Source organism: Achroia grisella, unplaced genomic scaffold (assembly GCF_030625045.1).
Source record: "Achroia grisella isolate CSIRO2021 unplaced genomic scaffold, CSIRO_AGI_Agris_v1 utg149, whole genome shotgun sequence".
NCBI classification, from domain to species: Eukaryota; Metazoa; Arthropoda; class Insecta; order Lepidoptera; family Pyralidae; genus Achroia; species Achroia grisella.
In genome coordinates, this window is record NW_026712644.1 from 2862333 (window position 1) to 2882331 (window position 19999).

A 19999-nucleotide genomic window follows, 5' to 3' on the forward strand; every position below is an offset into this window, starting at 1 on the left:
TAACTTTAATGCACAAAAACAGCATGTAGGTACATATGGCGGAGTTAATACCTTGCGGCGTTATCTACCAGGCAACCATGAGTGGTGCAACCTCATACACTCTATTTCACTGTCAAATCTGCACCCTACAACTGAAACACATCTTATAAAGCAACCTGCTATGAGCTGGAATAGGTAACACTGAGGTACGCACGCAGACGAGTTTTTACGACCTATCTATATCTAACATATAAATAAAATGAGTGTCTGTTTGTTATATTAAAATAAACGTTTTTTACAATATGCATATGAATAACATACACCAAAATAACATTTTTTACAATTTTTGTCTGTCTGTTTGTTCCGGATAATCTCTGAAATGGTTGGACCGATTTTGACGGGAGTTTTTTTGGCAGGTAGCTCATCTAATAAGAAGTAACTTAGGCTACTTTCTGGCAGGTATCTGATACATCAGATACCTGCCAAAAAAAGTCCCTTAAGCTATACGCAGTAACTTAGCCTAAGTTACTCCGTATAGCTTTTGGCAGGTAGCTGATGTATAAGGAGTAACTTAGGCTACTTTTATTTTAGAAAAATAAAGATAAATTCCACGCGGACATAGTCGCAGGAACAGCTAGCTACGGTGGTGAAACTCGGCGGGTGGTAGTATAGTTACTTGAGTAATATAATATATATTACTCAAGTAACTATACTACCACCCGCCGAGTTTCACCACCGTACCACCCGCCAGAAACTAAAACACCATCCTAATCATCTGAATGAATGGCGGTCCTCTACAGTGCGGTTTTCTAGATTCTTTTTGCCACGCCCAACCACATTGTGGAATCACCTTCCAGCAATGGTATTTCTGAACCGATACGATATTGAAACCTTCAAGAAAAGAGCTTATTCCTTTTTAAAAGGCCGATAAGAACATACAACTTGCAATTCCCCTGGTGTTGCGGATGCTCATGGGCGGCGGTAATCACTTACCATCAGGTGAACCGCATGCTCGTTTGTCCCCTATGTTATAAAAACACTATTTATTTACTTATGTGAATTGTTGCGGGTAAATAATACGATGTTGTGGGTCGAGACGATGTATATTACAGATGATAATAAACTGACAATATGTACATAGAAATAATGATCTTATATACTAATTAACATTAGGAAAATGTAAGGCGGGGTGACACAGTGTAGACACGGCAGTGCTTAGTAGACAATATTGAATTTGTCTTACTAGACATTATTAAATGTAATTATTATTTTGATGTATTTTCGGGGTCTTTAGTTTTTTCCTAAACAAAAAATTGTAAATTGATTTCTACATATAGCAATAGGATGTACGATATAAATACATATTATCAGTGGGATTAGGTGCATAATCAGTCAAATCTACGGCTCAGAAGAGGTATCCGGTTGTATGAAGTGTGTCATACATCTGTAATTCGAGTTTACAAGACATCTTTCAGATTATTTTATCTTTACAATCCATATCTGTTCTAAATCTTTTTATACGACTGATAGAGTACCAAGTAAATTGTTCAACAGTACTTATCGAGAAGTACGCGTGAACAACTCAAACTGAAAAATAAAATGTAATCATTACATATTGTTACGTTGTATACACAGCTAGCTGTGCCCGCGGTTTCATCCGCATTAAGTTTCAATAAAAAATATAGCCATGTATTATTCTAATGCATAAGTTATATTACTGTAAAGTTTCATTAAATCCGTTCAGTAGTTGCGTGAAAGTCTAACAAACATCCATACTTACTAACTTTCGCACATATAATATTATGAAGATTAAGATAAGATGTAAAAACTCAGCTATTTCTCTATGCTATTTCTATTTCTAACTCAGCTAAAAAAATCAGCTATTTCAGCCGCCAAGCAGCTTGCTTTGTAAGCTGTTTCGGTTGTAGGGTGCAGATTAGACAGTGAAATTACAGAGTAAGAGGCGTGACATCTTAGTACTCTTAGCGGTAATTAATCATCACAGCACATAATATATACATACATTGATAAAGGTAAATCTAACTGATTCAACTTTCTCATCCTTCACCATGCATTGTGATGAGTTCAAGTTTTCACAGGGACTAATGGATATCAATCTGACATGCTACAATACTTGCGGGGCCCCCACATACATGTAATAAAAGAATATGATATAGAGATTAAATGAAATATATAACTGAAATAGTAACTAACACTGTAACGTTACACGTTACATGAAAAAAAAGTACATCTGTAATAGTATCTTAATCTTATTAATATTACTAACTGTAACCGCGGCTCCCTCCGCGTGGAATAATATACTATTATTCTAAAATAAAATAGTGTTTCTAAAATAAAAGTAGCCTAAGTTACTACTTATTACAATAGCTACTTGCCAAAAAAAGTCCCGTCAAAATCGGTCCAGCCATTTCAGAGATTAGCCTGAACAAACGGACAACATTTTAAAAAATGATATTTTGGTGTATGTACCGTATTTATATTCATATGTATATAGTAAAAAACGGTTATATCAATATTACAAACAGACAGTATAGATGTATAGATAAACGCAAAAGTTTGTGAGTATGGAGTAGTTCTTAAACTACTGAACAGATTTTGATTAAACTTTACAGTACTACAGCTTATACATCAGAATAACACATAGGCTATATTTAATATTGAAATTTAATGCAGGCACAGTTGGTTTTAAATAATCCTTTAACAGAAGATGCGGCCAAAATTATTACAATTAAAGTAGGCTTTAAAGTTAGAAGTCAGTCATCATTTATGTATTATGTTTGGTGACATGAGTCGTCGTGAATGAGTGGTAGAATAAAATAAATATGATTATACAAAAGTGCTGTATTTGACCAAAGATTATTTCTATTTCTATTGTTGCGCCAATAAATGGGGCATATTCTGTAGAATGAACGCCTAATCTATACATCTATACATATAAATAAAATTGGAGTGTCTGTTTGTAATATTGAAATAACTGTTTTTTACTACATATATATCAATATAAATACGGTACATAGACCAAAATAACATTTTTTACAATTTTGACTGTCTGTCTGTTTGTTGTTCTGGCTAATCTGTGAAATGGCTGGACCGATTTTGACAGGACTTTTTTTGGCAGGTAGCTGATGCAATAAGGAGTAACTTTACCACTTTTATTTCAGAAAAAAACTTTTTTTTTTTAGAAATATAAAGTTAAATTTAACTTTATTTAAGAAGAACAACTAGTATTTTATAAGATGACAAAAACTAATACAAAAAAACCTTCATTATAATGTGTAAGCAGATTTCAAAAGACATATGCAAATGATTGGTGTATACTTCTAAGAATAGATTTGTTACTGTAATGGGTAATTCCGAAATAATAAATTTCAACACCCACTTGTAAAGTAAAGAATGTTTATTTGCTTCCTTCCACAAAACAAATAAACAGAAGCACTGCAAATTAAATTATCACATGGTAAATTTTAAGTGTTCATTATTATTATTATTAATAATAATAGCTTATTATTATTATTAAAGTTTAAAGTATAAAAACAAAAAACCCTTTAATAAAAAAAAAGGAATATTGACATAGTCTATTAATTAAACAAAATTGAATTTTAATATCATCATCTTGTGTCACTGCAGGATATATACCATTTTTTTTTATTATAACTGAAAGTTAACACATGCATATCTTAAATACAGATAAAAAAGTGCTTATAAATATATTCCATGACATTTTTTTTTTACATCTAGTGATTGGGCACCAGCCATAAACAGCTTTGTTGTGGGAATCTGTTAACTGAGGACACTAAATTTATATTGTATATTTTTTTTCAGTAATGAATAAGATCCTATGCAACTTATAAGCCTTCTGTAGTTCATAGACTCATGTAGTGCCATTGCAAGGACTAATATCCTTAGTTGCACCTTCATACAATTTTTATATGCTCTTATTCTTATTAATGGTTATTGAATAAAAAAAAATTAAATAGTAAAACAGTTCTATTGAAGAAATCAACTAAAATACAACTACAGTATCACGATTTAAATTTTTATGCCTTCTAGTAAGGCGTATTATATAGCTTTATTATTGTTTAAAGACCACCTACCAATTATAAAGGGAATAAAGATTTCTACATTAATTGTATACGTGTGAAGGCAGGGCGCGACGCTAGTCTGTTATATATCGCGTATACGTGATCTCTTACATCTCAAGAGAGCAAGCAGTTTGCAATAACCGGTTTGCAAGTACTTAATAGAATGTAGGTTAATTCGAATCAAGAAAACAACAATAATATCAGAATCGTAGCGGTTCAAACCAACTACGCAAATTGTATACACAGTTATGCAAAGATTACAATCAGTCTATTTACAGTTATGTTCTTAAACAATGATCTTACGATTAATTATTTAGTTCTCGCAATTTCTAAACACACGTCTCAAAATATAATGTCACAGTGCAAATTGTACTGGCACAAAACTTTATATTCGAAAAGAAAAAATAAAAAGCATAAGTTAATACTTACAATAAAAAAAATGTGTGGCTGTCTCGAACGTTTTACGGCTGATAAATGAGATGAAAATATAATGAAAAGTTTGGAATAATCACGTTTTTACCAAGCAACAACGAACGGAATAAGTAAAATGTCAAAAATCAAAGTAACTGATCGAATGACTGACAGATAATTCAAGAAACATTTCGACACAGCAGTTTACAGCTGATACTGGCATACACATAGATTAAAAAATAGCCATTAGCGTTTTGTTACCATTTATCTTAGTTATTTATTTTTTTAAGGAATATTTAAATTTATCGATATAATTTAATCATTTTCTACATTTCTACATATTATAGAAGTGTACAATAAAATAAGATTTTGGATATTCTACCACTATATATAAATAAGATTTTGGATATTCTACCACTATATATAAACTCAAAAATATTTCATTGAAATATTTTTGAGTTTATGCTCAATGCTCAATGAAAGTCTAACATATTTATAATTTACACTAAAATCATATAGTCTTGCATAGCAACGTATTATAAGATAATATTACATAAGTTTGTTTATTGACTTGTGTATATATTTATATTGTGTAGAAATGACAAAACAAAACGCATTCCAGGAAAGCTAAACACGCTTATTAACGTCAGTCAACTTCATATAAATAGTCATGCTGGATGTCAGTCATATAAATTTTAGAAGAAAAAATATATGAAACCTTTCATTTCACTTCACGCCATATTCTTACAATAAATTTTTTCTTACCTTATAATCATATCGGAATTATTTTTGTTAACCGCCAAAATAAATTGATATCTGTGATCGAAATGAGCTTACCAGGGGGCGGTATGCCCGAGAATAAGCTACCACAATGCTGGTCGGACGACGTTCGCATGAATGCTTTATTCGCTCCGTTCAGGATTAAAACTGCAAATCCAGAGTCCTGGGACATGAAAATGAAATTTTGGTCTGATATGTTGAGACAATGGTGTCGTTCCAAAAAGGATCCTATAGTCTCAGCAGCAGACGCGAAGTTCGCTTTTCAAAGAAAGGGGCGCACTTGCGCTTGTATGGACATTGTAGTCGAAGAACTGTACCGGTGAGTACATTTGCCCTTTATTTTAAAAATGGAACGTCAATAAATTTAGCCTAGCTACCATAAATAAGTCTGGCGTCACTAGAATAAAAAAAATTATTATGAAATTGTGATATCAATATTATTAAACAAGACATGGCTTGCAAGTCATTATCTTCCATAGATTAATTTTGAAGAGTTTTCAATTTGTGTACTTTAAAAGCATTGCAGGTATTATATATTTTTTTCTGAAATCTTGCAGTATGAAATATATATGTATGTATATCTATTTATTCCTTTAAGAAATATAGTGTCTTGTGTGCCATCTACATTTTCTTAATTTTCTACTTACTGTTGTGGTTATTGAATTTCTTCAATGTGCACAATAAAGTGTTTATATAAAATTAATAATATTATATGCAAGATATAAGTTCTAATTTGACCATAAAGGTCCTACCATTATGGTCATATCAGAACTTATATCTTGTGCTCAAAAATAAACATGATTGTATGAAACTTGTAGAACATACATTTTATATCATAATTATAATTAGATTTAATCATTAATAATAATAATCTCAGGACAATTCACACACTAGACCCAAGTTAAGCTAGCTAAAGCTTGTGTTATGGGTACTATGTAACTGATACATATACATAGATATTTTTTTGTAAATACATACATATTATACATAGAAAACACCCAGACTGATATAAACAACCATACTCATGAATACAAATGTTTGTGCCATGTGAGGAATCAAACCTGCAACCATCGGCCGTTAAGCAGTGTGCTAGACCACCAAGGACATCCTCATCATTACTATTTATATATTTACTTTAAGTATATAAGGTATACATATCTTATTAATTATAAATATATTGTGGTCCTTATCTCACTCAGCACTGAATCAAGACTAAAATTTCATCATAGGTCGGACTTAAAAGCTCCATTATTTACCACTCAAAAAAAATCCAATGGGTCATGTCCTTGAAAAAGGGTTAGTCATAAAGGTTTCCCATAGACATAGCATGATTGAAAAAAGTCAGGTGCTAGATAGATATATTGTTTATTTGTTTGTTACTAATCACACACATGTTCATAAGAATAGACAAAACATAATATGACATAAGATTTATAATTTGCTATTGAAAATTCTTAAATTTCAAAAGCCAATTTACCTCCACTCAACATTTTACACAAACCTAGTTACCTTTTACAATTTAAAAAAAGAACCATCAGAAGGCTATTGGATATTGAAAACAAAACAAAGCCAATTAGCAGTATTCAAAAATAAAAAAAAAAATCTTTTCCAGCAATGGTGAATTATCACCTATCTCGAAATACCCACAAATCCTCCACAATGGACCTGAGGGCTGGATGCGGTGGGGCGCGCGACTCGCTTTCAAGCCCGCTGCATTTGCAATAACAGCGGTGTCATCACTGCTGCCAGCGCGACAAGCGCTTGATAACGATGGCCTCCCGAAAGCTAGTATTGATTCTACTCAGCGATTCGTGCTTGAAAGTATCGTGAAGGTAAGAAGACATATTTTATACTAGTGTAGAGTGTTAGTACCATAGCTTATAGAAGTTTGAAACACCAGGGGTGTCGCATGCACTGCCGACCCTAAATAAACCCTATTATACCCTTATTGAAAACTGCATTCTGTAGTCTCTCGAGAAAACCTTGGCAAGTAGGTAATTCCACAATCTAAGTGTACGCTGGAAGCTACTCTGAAACTGCACTGCCTGAGACCACTTAGGTTTCACCATGTGGGGATGAAATATTTTATCAAATCCCTGTCGATGGCAAGTGGTGCAAAGGTAGAAGGTAGCAGTTGCATCATATCAAACAATTCTTGCTGACGGTGCATCATTTTTTCTTCACTTCACCCGCCTGTGCTAACGGTTTACGCTGGCGGGGCAAGAGTGGAGGATAGGATCTGTTAAATCGCGATCGCGCGAAGGCATCACGTGGAGCTCAACCTGACATATAACATATTAGTCCATATTCCTAACAATCCCCTTCTCCCTGGCAGTTCAGTATTAGAGGATGATGGGATGAGCATGAGGATAGGTCAGTTAGCCCATCATGGAAAATTACCCAGGAACTTATCATGATGGTTTCCAGAGGGAACCACATGAAGTTCAGCCGGACATGGTACATTGCTAGCAATGGTGTTTTTTTTTTGTATATGATAATGGACTGGTGCACCCGTCTGAGCTAACGGTTTACGCTGGTGGGGCACCAGTGGAGGATGATAAGATGAGCATGAGCTCAGGTCAGTTAGCCCATTGTGACAAATTCACCATGAATTTATCATGTTGGTTTCCAGGGGGAACCGCGTGGAGGTCAACCTGACATGGTACATTCAATGGAGTTAAGATTACATTATTAGCAATCCCCTTCCCCCCGCTAGCAATGGTGGTGCCACTTACCATCAGGTAGCAGATGGCCTGAGTTATCATTCCACTATGACTTTGATTTCCTCTTATTAATAGTTTAACCAGTTGGTTATATATTCAATATTTTTTCTATTTGAGTATTTAATTGAATTAGTGCTAATTGGTGGTTTGTATGCACACACTTAAACATAAAAATGTAAAGTAATAATAAAATTATTTAAAAGACCAACACGCAAGTTCCTAGCTCATTCTTGTGATGAGACAGCTTTCCGAATGAGCGGTAGATTAAAAAAATGTAATGACTATTCAAAAGTGCTTCAATGTAAGTTTATTTGAATAAATGATTTTCTATTCTATTCGATTCTATAAGTATGTAAAAAACTATTCTGTTCTTTAATTACAGGAACAAGCCACAGAACTCCTCCAGAATTATCCACCTGAAGCAGAACACATTGGCACAATAGATGAGCTGATGCGCAACTGCAACTTCCAACAGAGCAGGGAGACCTTTGAGATACTCCTGGGGTACTTGGTATCGCAAGAAGCTGCCGTGAAGAAGGATGATGTCGTCAAAATAGGTAATTGCTCAGCAATGTGCTCGCAATATGGTTGAGTGCAATGATGGCTGGCTCATCCCTCATACTTGTGAATGGGTGCTGCTTGTGGGGCTTGGTCTGTTCAGGTTACTCTGATTAGACTATTCGCTTTTGCAACAGCATATACTGGTGGTCACTCTATTCTCTCAAATTTGAATTTTAAAATGAATCTGTATTATTATAAACATATACAACATTTATTTGAAAAGAATATGAGCTGAGTTTCTTGTCAGTTCTGATCATCTCGAAATCATTCCGAACTGACGGTAGATTTGAAATATCGTAAAAGTCTGTAATAAACCTACATTTATTTTATTTCCACTCTTACAACTAATTTTACAATTCTTACCCTAATACAATAGTGTAGCAAACCTTTTTTAAATTAGTGGTAGCTTATCTTATTATTAATATTATTAATGCGAAAGTTTGTAAGTTTGCGGATGTTTGTTACTCTTTCACGCAAAAACTACTGAACGGATTTTGATAAAACTTCACAGTAATATAGTTTATACATCAGAATAATATATAGGCTATAAATTTTAATTTTAACCGCGGATTCAGCTATTAATAGATGCTCTATCTACCTTGGTGTTTCAGACGTCCATAGGCTACGGTAACCATCTACCATCAGATGGGCTGTGTGCTTATTTGGCACCATAATAGAATATAAAAAAAAAATTAAATACAATGTATATTCCAGCTGAGCCTCACAAGAAGGCCCAGCCTGTGACGGAGACGGACGAAGCGCTGGTGAAGCTCACGAGTGCGGAGACTCGACTGGCGGCCGACGCCAGTAGACTGGCGCGAGATGTCGCAGCCGCCACCGCCCAGGCAGCAGCCTCGCTGCAGCTCGGGGACAGACTCGCCGTATGTCACATTTGCACATATTATTATACTCAATAGAACAATATTGCTAGTATATATTGCCAACTACAGAAAGCTGTAATTCTAAATTCATGCCGCATATATAGTATACACCTAGACTTATATAATCAATCATACTTGTTATTACAAATGTTTGTACCCTGCGAGGAATAGAACCCGTGACCATAGGAAGCAACTAAACTGCTAGAACTCAAGGTTTACTAAACTGCTAGATTACCGTATGACCATATGACTGTCATTAGTGAATGAAGAACTATTTAAGAGTTATTTTTGTTTGACACAGTACCTAAATGTTCACCAATGTTTATTATCGATAAAAGAACCCTATCACTGCTATTGAAGTGCTATTTTTGTTTGACACCATTAGTACCTAATTGTTCACCAATGTTTATTATTGATAAAAGAACTCTATCACGCCTATTTAAGAGTTATTTTTGTTTGACACAGTACCTAAATGCTCACCAATGTTTATTATCGATAAAAGAACCCTATCACTGCTATTAAAGTGCTATTTTTATTTGACACCATTAGTACCTAATTGTTCACCAATGTTTATTATTGACAAAAGAATTCTATCACGCCTATTTAAGAGTTATTTTTGTTTGACACCGTCATTACCTAATTGCTCACAAATGTTTATTGTTGGCAAAGGAACCCTATCACGCCTATTGAAGTGCTATTTTCGTTTAACACAGTTAGTGCCTAAATGTTCACTAGTGTTTATTATTGACAGGCAAAAAGTCATCTACGCCGCAAGCATAACGTCCAAAATCGCTTGACGCGCTGCGAAGGCGCGCTTGATAATGTAAGGCAATTACTGCAGCAGATGAAGGAAGTTGACGTCAACGCTGCTATCGTAGATACCTACAGGTAATTTTTTTTTGTTTTTGTAGATAACTTAAAATTCATAGCGCTGACAATATTATCTGATTGCACTAAGAATGAGTGCGTGGCGGTTTCTATGTTGATTATCACATGCTTCTTACCTGTTATTGTGTAATTATTATAAAAAAAATCTATTCAAAGAGCGAAACACAAGTTTCTTGCTTGTTCTTCTTGTGATGAATCTGTGTTCCAAATGAGTGGTAGAATAAAAAAATATGACTTCAAAAGTGCTTGTATTGAGTTTATTTGAATAAATATTATTTCTTTTTCTGTATTTAGAATGGCAAACAGTCATTTGGCCAACCTGATGGCCAGTGTTTTAACTGGATGATAATTAATATAGTACTTTAATTTTACAATTTTAGTTTTAACTAGCTACTCGCCCCGGCTTCACCCTGGTGTACATGTATTATACATATAAACCTTCCTCTTGAATCACTCTATCTATAAAAAATATTCGCATCAAAATCCGTTGCGTAGTTTTAAAGATTTAATCATACATAGGGACGGACATATAGCGACAGCGACTTTGTTTTATACTATGTAATGATTAGTTATTTTACTTTAGTCCTTTCATACAAATATTATATGCATTTCTGTGGCCGACATACTGCCTCCTGGGTGTCCCTGTTTTGAGTAGACTGGAAGAGATCTCTTTTAGAGATAAGTCCTCCTTTGCTAACAAAATTTCTAATATATATTTGATATCTTGTATTTAAAAGTGCAATAAAGAATAATAATTCAGATTCAAAATATCTTTATTCATGTAGGTCTATTACAGACTCTTATGATGTGTCAAATCTACCGTCAGTTTGAGATAAGATTAACTGACAAGAAATTCAGATTTTAGTTTTGAAATAAGCTTGTACTGTCTTAGGAATAAGTTGAAATACAGATACATATTAACTTTGGGTGGGTAGACTGAGGAAGTAAAAATAAGAAACTATTATAGTATACTATACTATCCCAAATTTTAATTTAAATGAAAACATTAAATGATGTTTTATTTTTGGTTTAATTCTGCTACCTTCCCTATTGGTGATCAAATTCTGATCATTATTGAGTCTACATTCATATTGCAACACGGGTTTCGTCTCTGACCGAGGCATCATCAGGCATTGAAGAGAGTTTCTTAAGCTGTATAATAATTAATAAAAAAAATTGTTTAGAACAAGTTCTCAAGCAATGAAGCGCGGAATGAAGGAGGGAGGACTAGAAGAAGAAACTGTCCACGACACCTTGGATGATCTGAAAGAGGTAAGGGCAGAAATAAATCAGAACTCGTAATTTTTTTTTTTAATTGGAATGGTAGTCTTCTACCTGATGGTAAGTGATAACTATTAACTATATGTTAATAGCGGCACGGTTATCACCTCATCATGCGACAACCTGATCCCAATGAGGCTATTTTTTCGGACTACTCTAATGCTGTTGGCCGCAGCTGGCCTTTACAGCTTCACCGGATAAGGGGCGAGTGCAGATAGCACTCAAAACCAAAGGACTTTTAGAGCGGTTGAGGGCCAACTCCCGCCTGACGGATACGACTACGGTCTGAGGGCACCGCAAGGGGTTCTAATCTCGGCTCGGGATGTCGTAAATCGATCCCCATTTAAATTGGACGGGGGATCCATCGAAGGGGACCACAGAGCCATTTAATACTATTTATATTATAAACGTTAAATCTTGTGAGTATATATTATTGTGTTTGTTAAACTCAAATGTAATTTGGTATACAGATTCTTTAATAATATTATTAATACTAGCTTTAAAGACGAAACTTGCTGTTTCTAAGTATCATTCAGAATGAGTCAATGGGTCTTTTATGGGAATGGGACTAAAAGTTTACAATAAGATACCAAAGCATATATTGGAATTATCATTAAATATATTTAAAACATCTGTTAAATCATATTTATTGAGCAAAACCTATTACTTGCTAAACAATTACTTGAATGACAACCGTGCATGGTAGTTGTAGTTCATGCACGAGATTTTCACTTAAAGTTAGACATTTGAAATCTGTATAATGAACTGAGCGGTAGGGAAAAATATTAATTATAAACATCGTATTGTTATTAGGTAATGGATACATACAATGAAGTGGAGAAAGCTCTAGGCACCACTGTGGAGGACTTCGACGCGGCAGAACTGGAACAAGAGCTGAAGGAACTCCTGGAGACTAACGGGGGCGCCAGTGGGGGCACTCCCACGAAACCACAAAAAGAAGGTTTGTATGGAAAGACTTCGATTTTAATGTTTGACGACCTGTGGTCTAGTGATTTAGCACACGGCCTTGTATACAATGGTCGCGGGTAGGATTCCTCGGATGGTACAAACATTTTTAATCGTGAGTATGATTGTTTGTATTACTGAGTGTTTTCTATAATAATTTTTATTCGCACAGTAAACCAGTATAAGAAATGACAAAGTAGAACATATCATATGTTCATTATTATCATATGTATCATATGTTTTATAGCAATGGCATGCAAATTATTATTTTGTTTATAAGTTGTACACAGATAATCTACAAAGACAAAATAAGAATAATGGTATATGCCATTTTAAACACATATTATGTATGTATTAAGAAAGGTGTTACATATGAATGTGGATGGTTATAAGGGCAGAGGAAGGCCGAAAAAGAGATGGATGGACTGTGTGAAAGATGATATGGTAAGAAAGGAAGTAAATAACGCGATGACTGCGAACAGGGATGAATGGAAGCGAAAAACATATTACGACGACCACAAATAAATGGGATAAGGAAGAAGCAGATTATGATGATTATGTATGTATTTAAAAAATATATATGTATTTATATGAGTCGTTCAAACATAACAGAGGGTCTGGATTTGACGACTAGTATTCTTCAATCGCGTTCTTAAATCGTGTTTTAATAATCAACATTTATTTTAACATTATAACAAATTTTATAATTACAGCCCCGAAAATACCCCAACGGGCGCAGCCTCGTAAGGTATCTGAACGCGATTTCGTGTTCGACGGCGAGGAACGAATCCTGGCCGAGTTAAACGAGCTGGACGTGGAAGACACCAGCCCGGAACCGAAGCCCAAGCCCTCGAAGGTACCCGTCGCGGATTGGACTGCACCCGGTGGGTAAACTTCTGTTATTTTTAAACTCACGTTTAATGTACATTGTTTATATTGTTTAATGGGTCTTAACACAATTAATTTTATATAATAAATATATAAATAAATATATTAAAGGTATTTACGGACGTTTCGACTAGGTTGCACTAGCCGTGGTCTAGGTCTACTAACTGGAGTTGTTACTTCAGTCGGCTGTCATAGAAATAGAAATAGAAATAATCTTTATTCAAATAAACTTAATATAAGCACTTTTGAATAGTCAATTTTTTTGATTCTACCGCTCATTCGGAATGCAGACTCATCACAAGAAGAATGAGCAAGAAACTTGTGTGTTGCTCTTTTAAATAAATATTGATTTATAACAACAAGTATTAGGCATGCGACAATCAACAGAAACCGCTACGCGCTTATAGAAAAATTAGTTGACACCTACCGACATTGACATCATTGTTACTGCAGTCTGATAGATAGATAACCTTATGCTCATCCTATTATCCTCCACTGGTGCCACGCCAGCGTAAACCATTATCCTACACGCGTGCATGCATTCCATTATGGAAGACTTACAGTTCTATAATATATAGAGAGTGTCAACCGTCGCCTATATACATGAACAGTACCAAAGATCACCCAACTGCCTGTAACTTCATGTTATCCTGGTACTTTCACTGCATCACATCTATTATTTTATAAGAGCATGGAACTGACCCCACTAATGCCCGCCAGCGTATGCACTATTTCATTATTCATCATATTCATCATTAGTCCACATTACTAACAATCCCCTTCCCCCCAGCCAATTACATTGATTTGGTTAGGTAGGTTGACCTCCACGCGGTTCCCTCTGAAAACCATCGTGATTAATTCCAGGTGTATTTATCACGATGGGCTAACTGACTGGACCTCATTCTCATCTTATCATCCTCCACTGGTGCCCCGCCAGCGTAAACCGTTAGCGCAGGCGGGTGCACCATTCCATTATCATATAAAAAAAACAACAGTACCAAATACATCACCTATGGTCTGTTACTTCATGTTATCCTGGTACTTTCACTGTATCACACCTATTATTTTATATGAGGATGGAACTGATCTAACTGAAATTCAATTTGACACCGGCCAGTCATGTTTCAAATAATTTGATAATTAACAAAATATTTTACATTTTCATAATTAGGGAAAAAATATTATTGATGAATGAATATGAATTATTTTTTATTTATTTGATTTGATACAACCATATCACATGCAACTTTCCATTCCAGTGACGAGGGAGGTGAAGCCACCGGTTAAAGAGAAACCAAGCAAGCCCTGGTACCCGGCCGACGGGTGGTGTAACAACAATGGCGATTATGCGGAACTCAGACAAGACGACCGGCTACATCCGGGTATATAATCACAATTTTTTTTTTGTTATTGGGCACAAGACTAAAGAATAGCTACATCAAACAAACTGAGGACAAAATGGGAGTCGTGTCGTATCAAGAATTAAAGAGCATGATGGAGGATCGCGGAAAGTGGCAAGAGCTCCACCGACAAGAGCGTAGATCTTAAATTATGAATGAATGAAGAATGAATTGGGCACAATAAAAATTTTTGGTTTGGGTTGTTTGGGCTATTGTCAGGTGCTATGACCTGTAACACTGCGAACTACATAGATCTATTGTGCTCGCCCTTTATCAAAGTTCGCTACCAAGATCCGTCAGGGATAAGAATTGAAGGATATTCTTAGGAGCGGTGGTTTTTATCTCCTCGGGAAAGAGTGTAAACTTTCCAAAGGAGATATTTCGTTTATAATAATAATAATAATAATATTTATTTCCACAAAAAAAACATTGCATAAACTATATAAAATAAAACAAATATTTCTGAGGTTTATGCATGAGTGGGCTACAACCACATAGGATGTGTAGTGGCGGACGGCAGTCCTTTTTTCGGACTACTCTAATGCTGTTGGCTGCAACTGGCCTTTACAACTTCTCCGGACGATAGGGGGCGAGTGGATATGACAATCCAAACCAAAGGAAGGACTTATGGAGCAATGAAAGCCAACTAGAACTTAAGAGAAGGCTAACTGTGACTATTCAAAAGTGCTTAAGTTTATTTGAATAAACGATTTTCTATTCTATTCTATTCTGTCCAGTATCTGTAACACAAGCTCTGCTAAGCTTGAGACTACATCTATGTAGTTTTTATATGTGAATTGTCCTGAGATATTATTATTACAAGTGGTTGAAATTCGGCCATAATGAATTTAAATTATAAGTTTGAACATTATTAAGGTTTTATTGTCAAAGACTATGTGTGTGTCATGTTTTTTATTCATTTAATATATTTTTTATAATATATTTTGTCCCCAAGTATCGTTTAGAAAAAGTAAATAGGTCTTTTATGGGAATAGGTATAAAAATTTACAATAAGATACCAAAGGATATTTTGGAATTACCCTTAAATAAATTCAAAACATCGGTTAAACCATATTCTCACGATTTACTTGAATGACGAGTGTGCATGGCAATAGTTGTTCATGTACGGGATTTTCATTTAATGTTAGACATAGACACCTATATGAATACCTATACATTGTAATTAAACGGGCTTTTAAAAAAAAAAGTAATTCAATTGAGTTTCTTGCTAGTTCTTCTCAATTGGATCTATATACCAAACTGGACGGTAGGGAAAAAAAAATTATAATCTAAAAACTTGATGTTCATAAGCGGCTAAAATAATAATATATATGAATAAATTATTTTTGAATTTGAATTTGAATTTAAATATACATAATTATAAAAAATATTAGCATTCTGCACTCGTTCTTTATATAAACTATAATATAAGAAAGAAAGTAAGATAAACTATAAGTGTGCGAAATTTCATACTCCTATGTCCTCGCAATTCTCATAAGAAGGAGTACCAAGTTTTTGCTTCACTTATTAATTTTTTATAATATAATAATTTATTTTCCAGGTCAACCCCTGAATGTGGACTTCACTAGTCCCCCTCGCCTGTACAGCATGGACTTCCAGGTCAGAGACCACAAAATGGACGGCGGCGTGTGGTTGTACAACAGCAAAGATAATAATAGCAACACCGAACTGGCCGGCACAGAGTATTTTAGGTAATAACAGTTTTTTTTTATACTACGATAGAGGCAAACAAGCATGTTGTATGTAAATGTAGCGCGTAGCCACTCCGCGCGCGGCGGAGCCTAATTGAGACACGTTATGTAACCATTTCATTAGCTATTTATGTTTTACTTTTGAAATTCCTTAAAAAAATAATATCCGTAGCCGAAATTATCCGCAACTAACGGATATTCCAAAATAATTTCATATCCATATAATACCGTATTATAATCATTCCTTTATCTGAAACCTATCCGTATCGGAAATTCCATATCGATGACATCCCTGATAGGCAATAAGTATAAGCTTAGCTATTGCTAGATTGGCTCGTGGTGTTTGTACAGTTTGTACTTGTGCAGGCGTATGTAGGTACGCCTGCACAAGTACAAACTGTACATGTAGTACACAATAATATAATCAAATAAAATATAGTCGATAGATATAAATATATAAGACGACCTCGGTGGTATAACGGTCTAGCACACCGCTTTGTAATTATTTAACATTTGTATTAATGAGTATTGTTTGAAACTTGCAATATTAAACAAAGTAACAAAAGTATGTATTTAATCTTACAAGCTATTCCTTGTGAGAGTCTGGAGTCTGAACTAAGTCGAAACCTGTACTACAGATCTCCAGGCTCTCTCCGAGAACTTACTGTTATGTAATAATTCTAATAAATGTTTTTGTGAGGTAAAGTTGTATAATTTGTCACTAGGTGTGATGAAGTGAATGTGAATGTCTATATGACGAGAGATTATTGATATCACTATTTATGGTTTTGTAATTGTTGATTAGCATTCTGCACTCCTGTCTATATAAACAATAAGTGTGCGAAATTTCACACTCCACCGTCCGCGCATTCTCCTAAAAAGGGGTACAAAGTTTTCATGTATTTATATGATGATTCATTTTTTCAGTTCCGAAAGTCCAGGCAAGACGGGTGGCAACTTCCAGATGGCACCCGGCGGTGAGAGGAAGAAGCAGCCGGTATCCTGGCCCAGGGAAGACGCGAAGGTCGAAGATCTGGAGAGGCGATTGAAGAATCTACGCGGTTTTAATTTACAATGATATTTTTAGTTGTAAGTATTCAGAAATTTATGTAATATATAGTTTGATTGTACAGGGTGTAGCGGGAATCGTATAATAACAAGATACATGTTACGATTATACAGGATGTAACGGGAATAAACAGTGTTACACGACTGTTAATAAAAAGCTTTTATAATTGTTATAAATGTATATTTATATTATAATATATATTATGTATATTACATCCCAAGAGTGAGCCCTTTTAGGAAATATAAATAATCATTCAGTAACTAAAACATAAAAAACAGATATCAAAAATACAAAATTTATAAAAACAATGTCGGACAAGCTGTCAGCAACACTCATATATCTAAAAATACGTGATCTAAAAACTTTGTAGCTCTTTTTAAGAAAATCCCGCGGATGGAGGAGTTGAAATTTTATTATCACATACTTTATATAGAATGCAGATTTCTTTGAAAACATTACGTAAAAAACACATTAAATTATTAAAAAAAAATATGACATACACTACCATGTGTTTGACACACGCACGCATATATACTCTTTTGTTTACTGCATATGCGTCTGTTAGTGCGTATGATTATACAAGTATAGTCTTTGACAATAGAACTTTAATAATGTTCAAACTTATAATTTACATTAATTATTTATATATTGATTTATATACACACTATCATCACAGGCATATGCCCAATACAACAGTGCATCCAATATTACAATACTTATGGTCAAATTTACATTAATTATGGTCGGATTTCGACCATTGAGCGATCACTGGTTACTGTAATATCTCAAGGCGTACAGAATGCTATTTTTTTTTTATTATGCAATAAAAATACATTAAATCTATACAAATATATGTATTACACACACTAACATGTATTTGACATATATATACTCTTTTGTTTATTGTTAGTCTGTGGTCAAATTGAGAATAGATTAATATTGTTTGTCTATAGTCTTACTGAATGTTAAATTAATTATAGTCTAATTTCGATCACTCGGGGCGACCACTTTAAACACGGCTAGTGTTTAGTTAATCCCTATTCCAGCTAACGATATAAAAATATCAACTAAATCTTATAATATTCTTGTATTTATATAGATAATAAAAAACAACATATTTATAAAAAAAAAAATGTGAGCAAGGGTGGACTTATATACGTCTTCCAGCTAACCCAACGCTGTGACAATGGACGTATTTTTTGTGCCCGCGCTAACGGCCAACGCTGGCGGGGCACCAGTGGAGGATGATAAGATGAGCATGAGGTCAGGTCAGTTAGCACATCGTGACAAATTCACCAAGAATTTACCACGATGGTTTTCAGGGGGAACCGCGTGGAGGTCAACCTAACATGGTACATTGCTAGCAATGGCATTATTAGTCCAAATTACTAACAATCGCCTTTCCACCACAGTGGACGTATTTAGCGGATAATGGTAGTGCAAGAGTTCTATACGCAAATAGAATATTACAATGTACAGTTAATATATTTAATGAAAAACGGTTAATTAATCTACATATTATAATACACATAAACTATTACATTTCAAAAGAAAAGAAAAGAAAGAAAAACTTATTGACCACCATTTCTTCACAAATTTATATAACAACAACGAGACATTTGTAGAAAATGTACATAAATTGATTTGTAGAAAATTTTCTTAAAAAAAAGTTGATTATACAGTTTTTGACGTATCAAATTTGTTGTTTATATTCCCGATACATCCTGTGTGACAAGGATAGATATATGCGGTGTCTGTATTGTTAAAACGGGATGGACTGAGATATAGAATCACTAAGTCATATATAGGATAAGAATTAGATTAATGTATAGATTTATTAATATAATGTCTGAACAACTCCCCCTCACTTGACTTTCAAAAAACATTTGGTTTAAATAAAGAAAAAATTCAAAAAGTTATGTAAAGGTATTGAAGCAGTGGTGAATATGAAGTAATTTATTTTAATAAGGAATAATACCAACATACAAATAAACAGCCCATTCGAGCGGTTGGTAACAATAGACACTCTAATGGCTAACATAGACAATATTTTTTACGTTTTTATGAATTAGAGGGTAATTATATATTGCTTGAAATTAGTTTATCACGCAACTAACCCTATACATACCCTTAATGTAGTGTTGAACAAACTCAAAGATTACATATTTGAGAATTGGACTTTAAAATAAAAACTGTAGAGTTCATTTTTCGACGTCTTCAATTTTGTATTAAACTGACTCAAAAATTACATATTGAAGAAATGGACTTTAAAATAAAGGATTTAGAGTCGATTTCCCAACGTTTAAAGTTTTTAGTTCAAGCATTATAATATTAATATTACGATAAGATAGATTATA

The 19999-nt window shown here is 34.1% G+C and overlaps 1 protein-coding gene across 1 annotated transcript; it reads left to right on the forward strand.

The window, feature by feature from the left end:
• Positions 1-5228: 5228 nt before the first annotated feature.
• On the forward strand, positions 5229-17760 carry LOC131840652 (charged multivesicular body protein 7). The gene is made up of 11 exons (XM_059188827.1): positions 5229-5592; positions 6886-7105; positions 8379-8553; positions 9272-9438; positions 10190-10326; positions 11511-11598; positions 12421-12568; positions 13287-13457; positions 14721-14843; positions 16423-16573; positions 17501-17760. Exons 1-11 carry the CDS (start codon positions 5321-5323, stop codon positions 17649-17651), a joined length of 1803 nt encoding a protein of 600 aa, XP_059044810.1. The 5' UTR covers positions 5229-5320; the 3' UTR covers positions 17652-17760.
• Positions 17761-19999: the final 2239 nt, after the last annotated feature.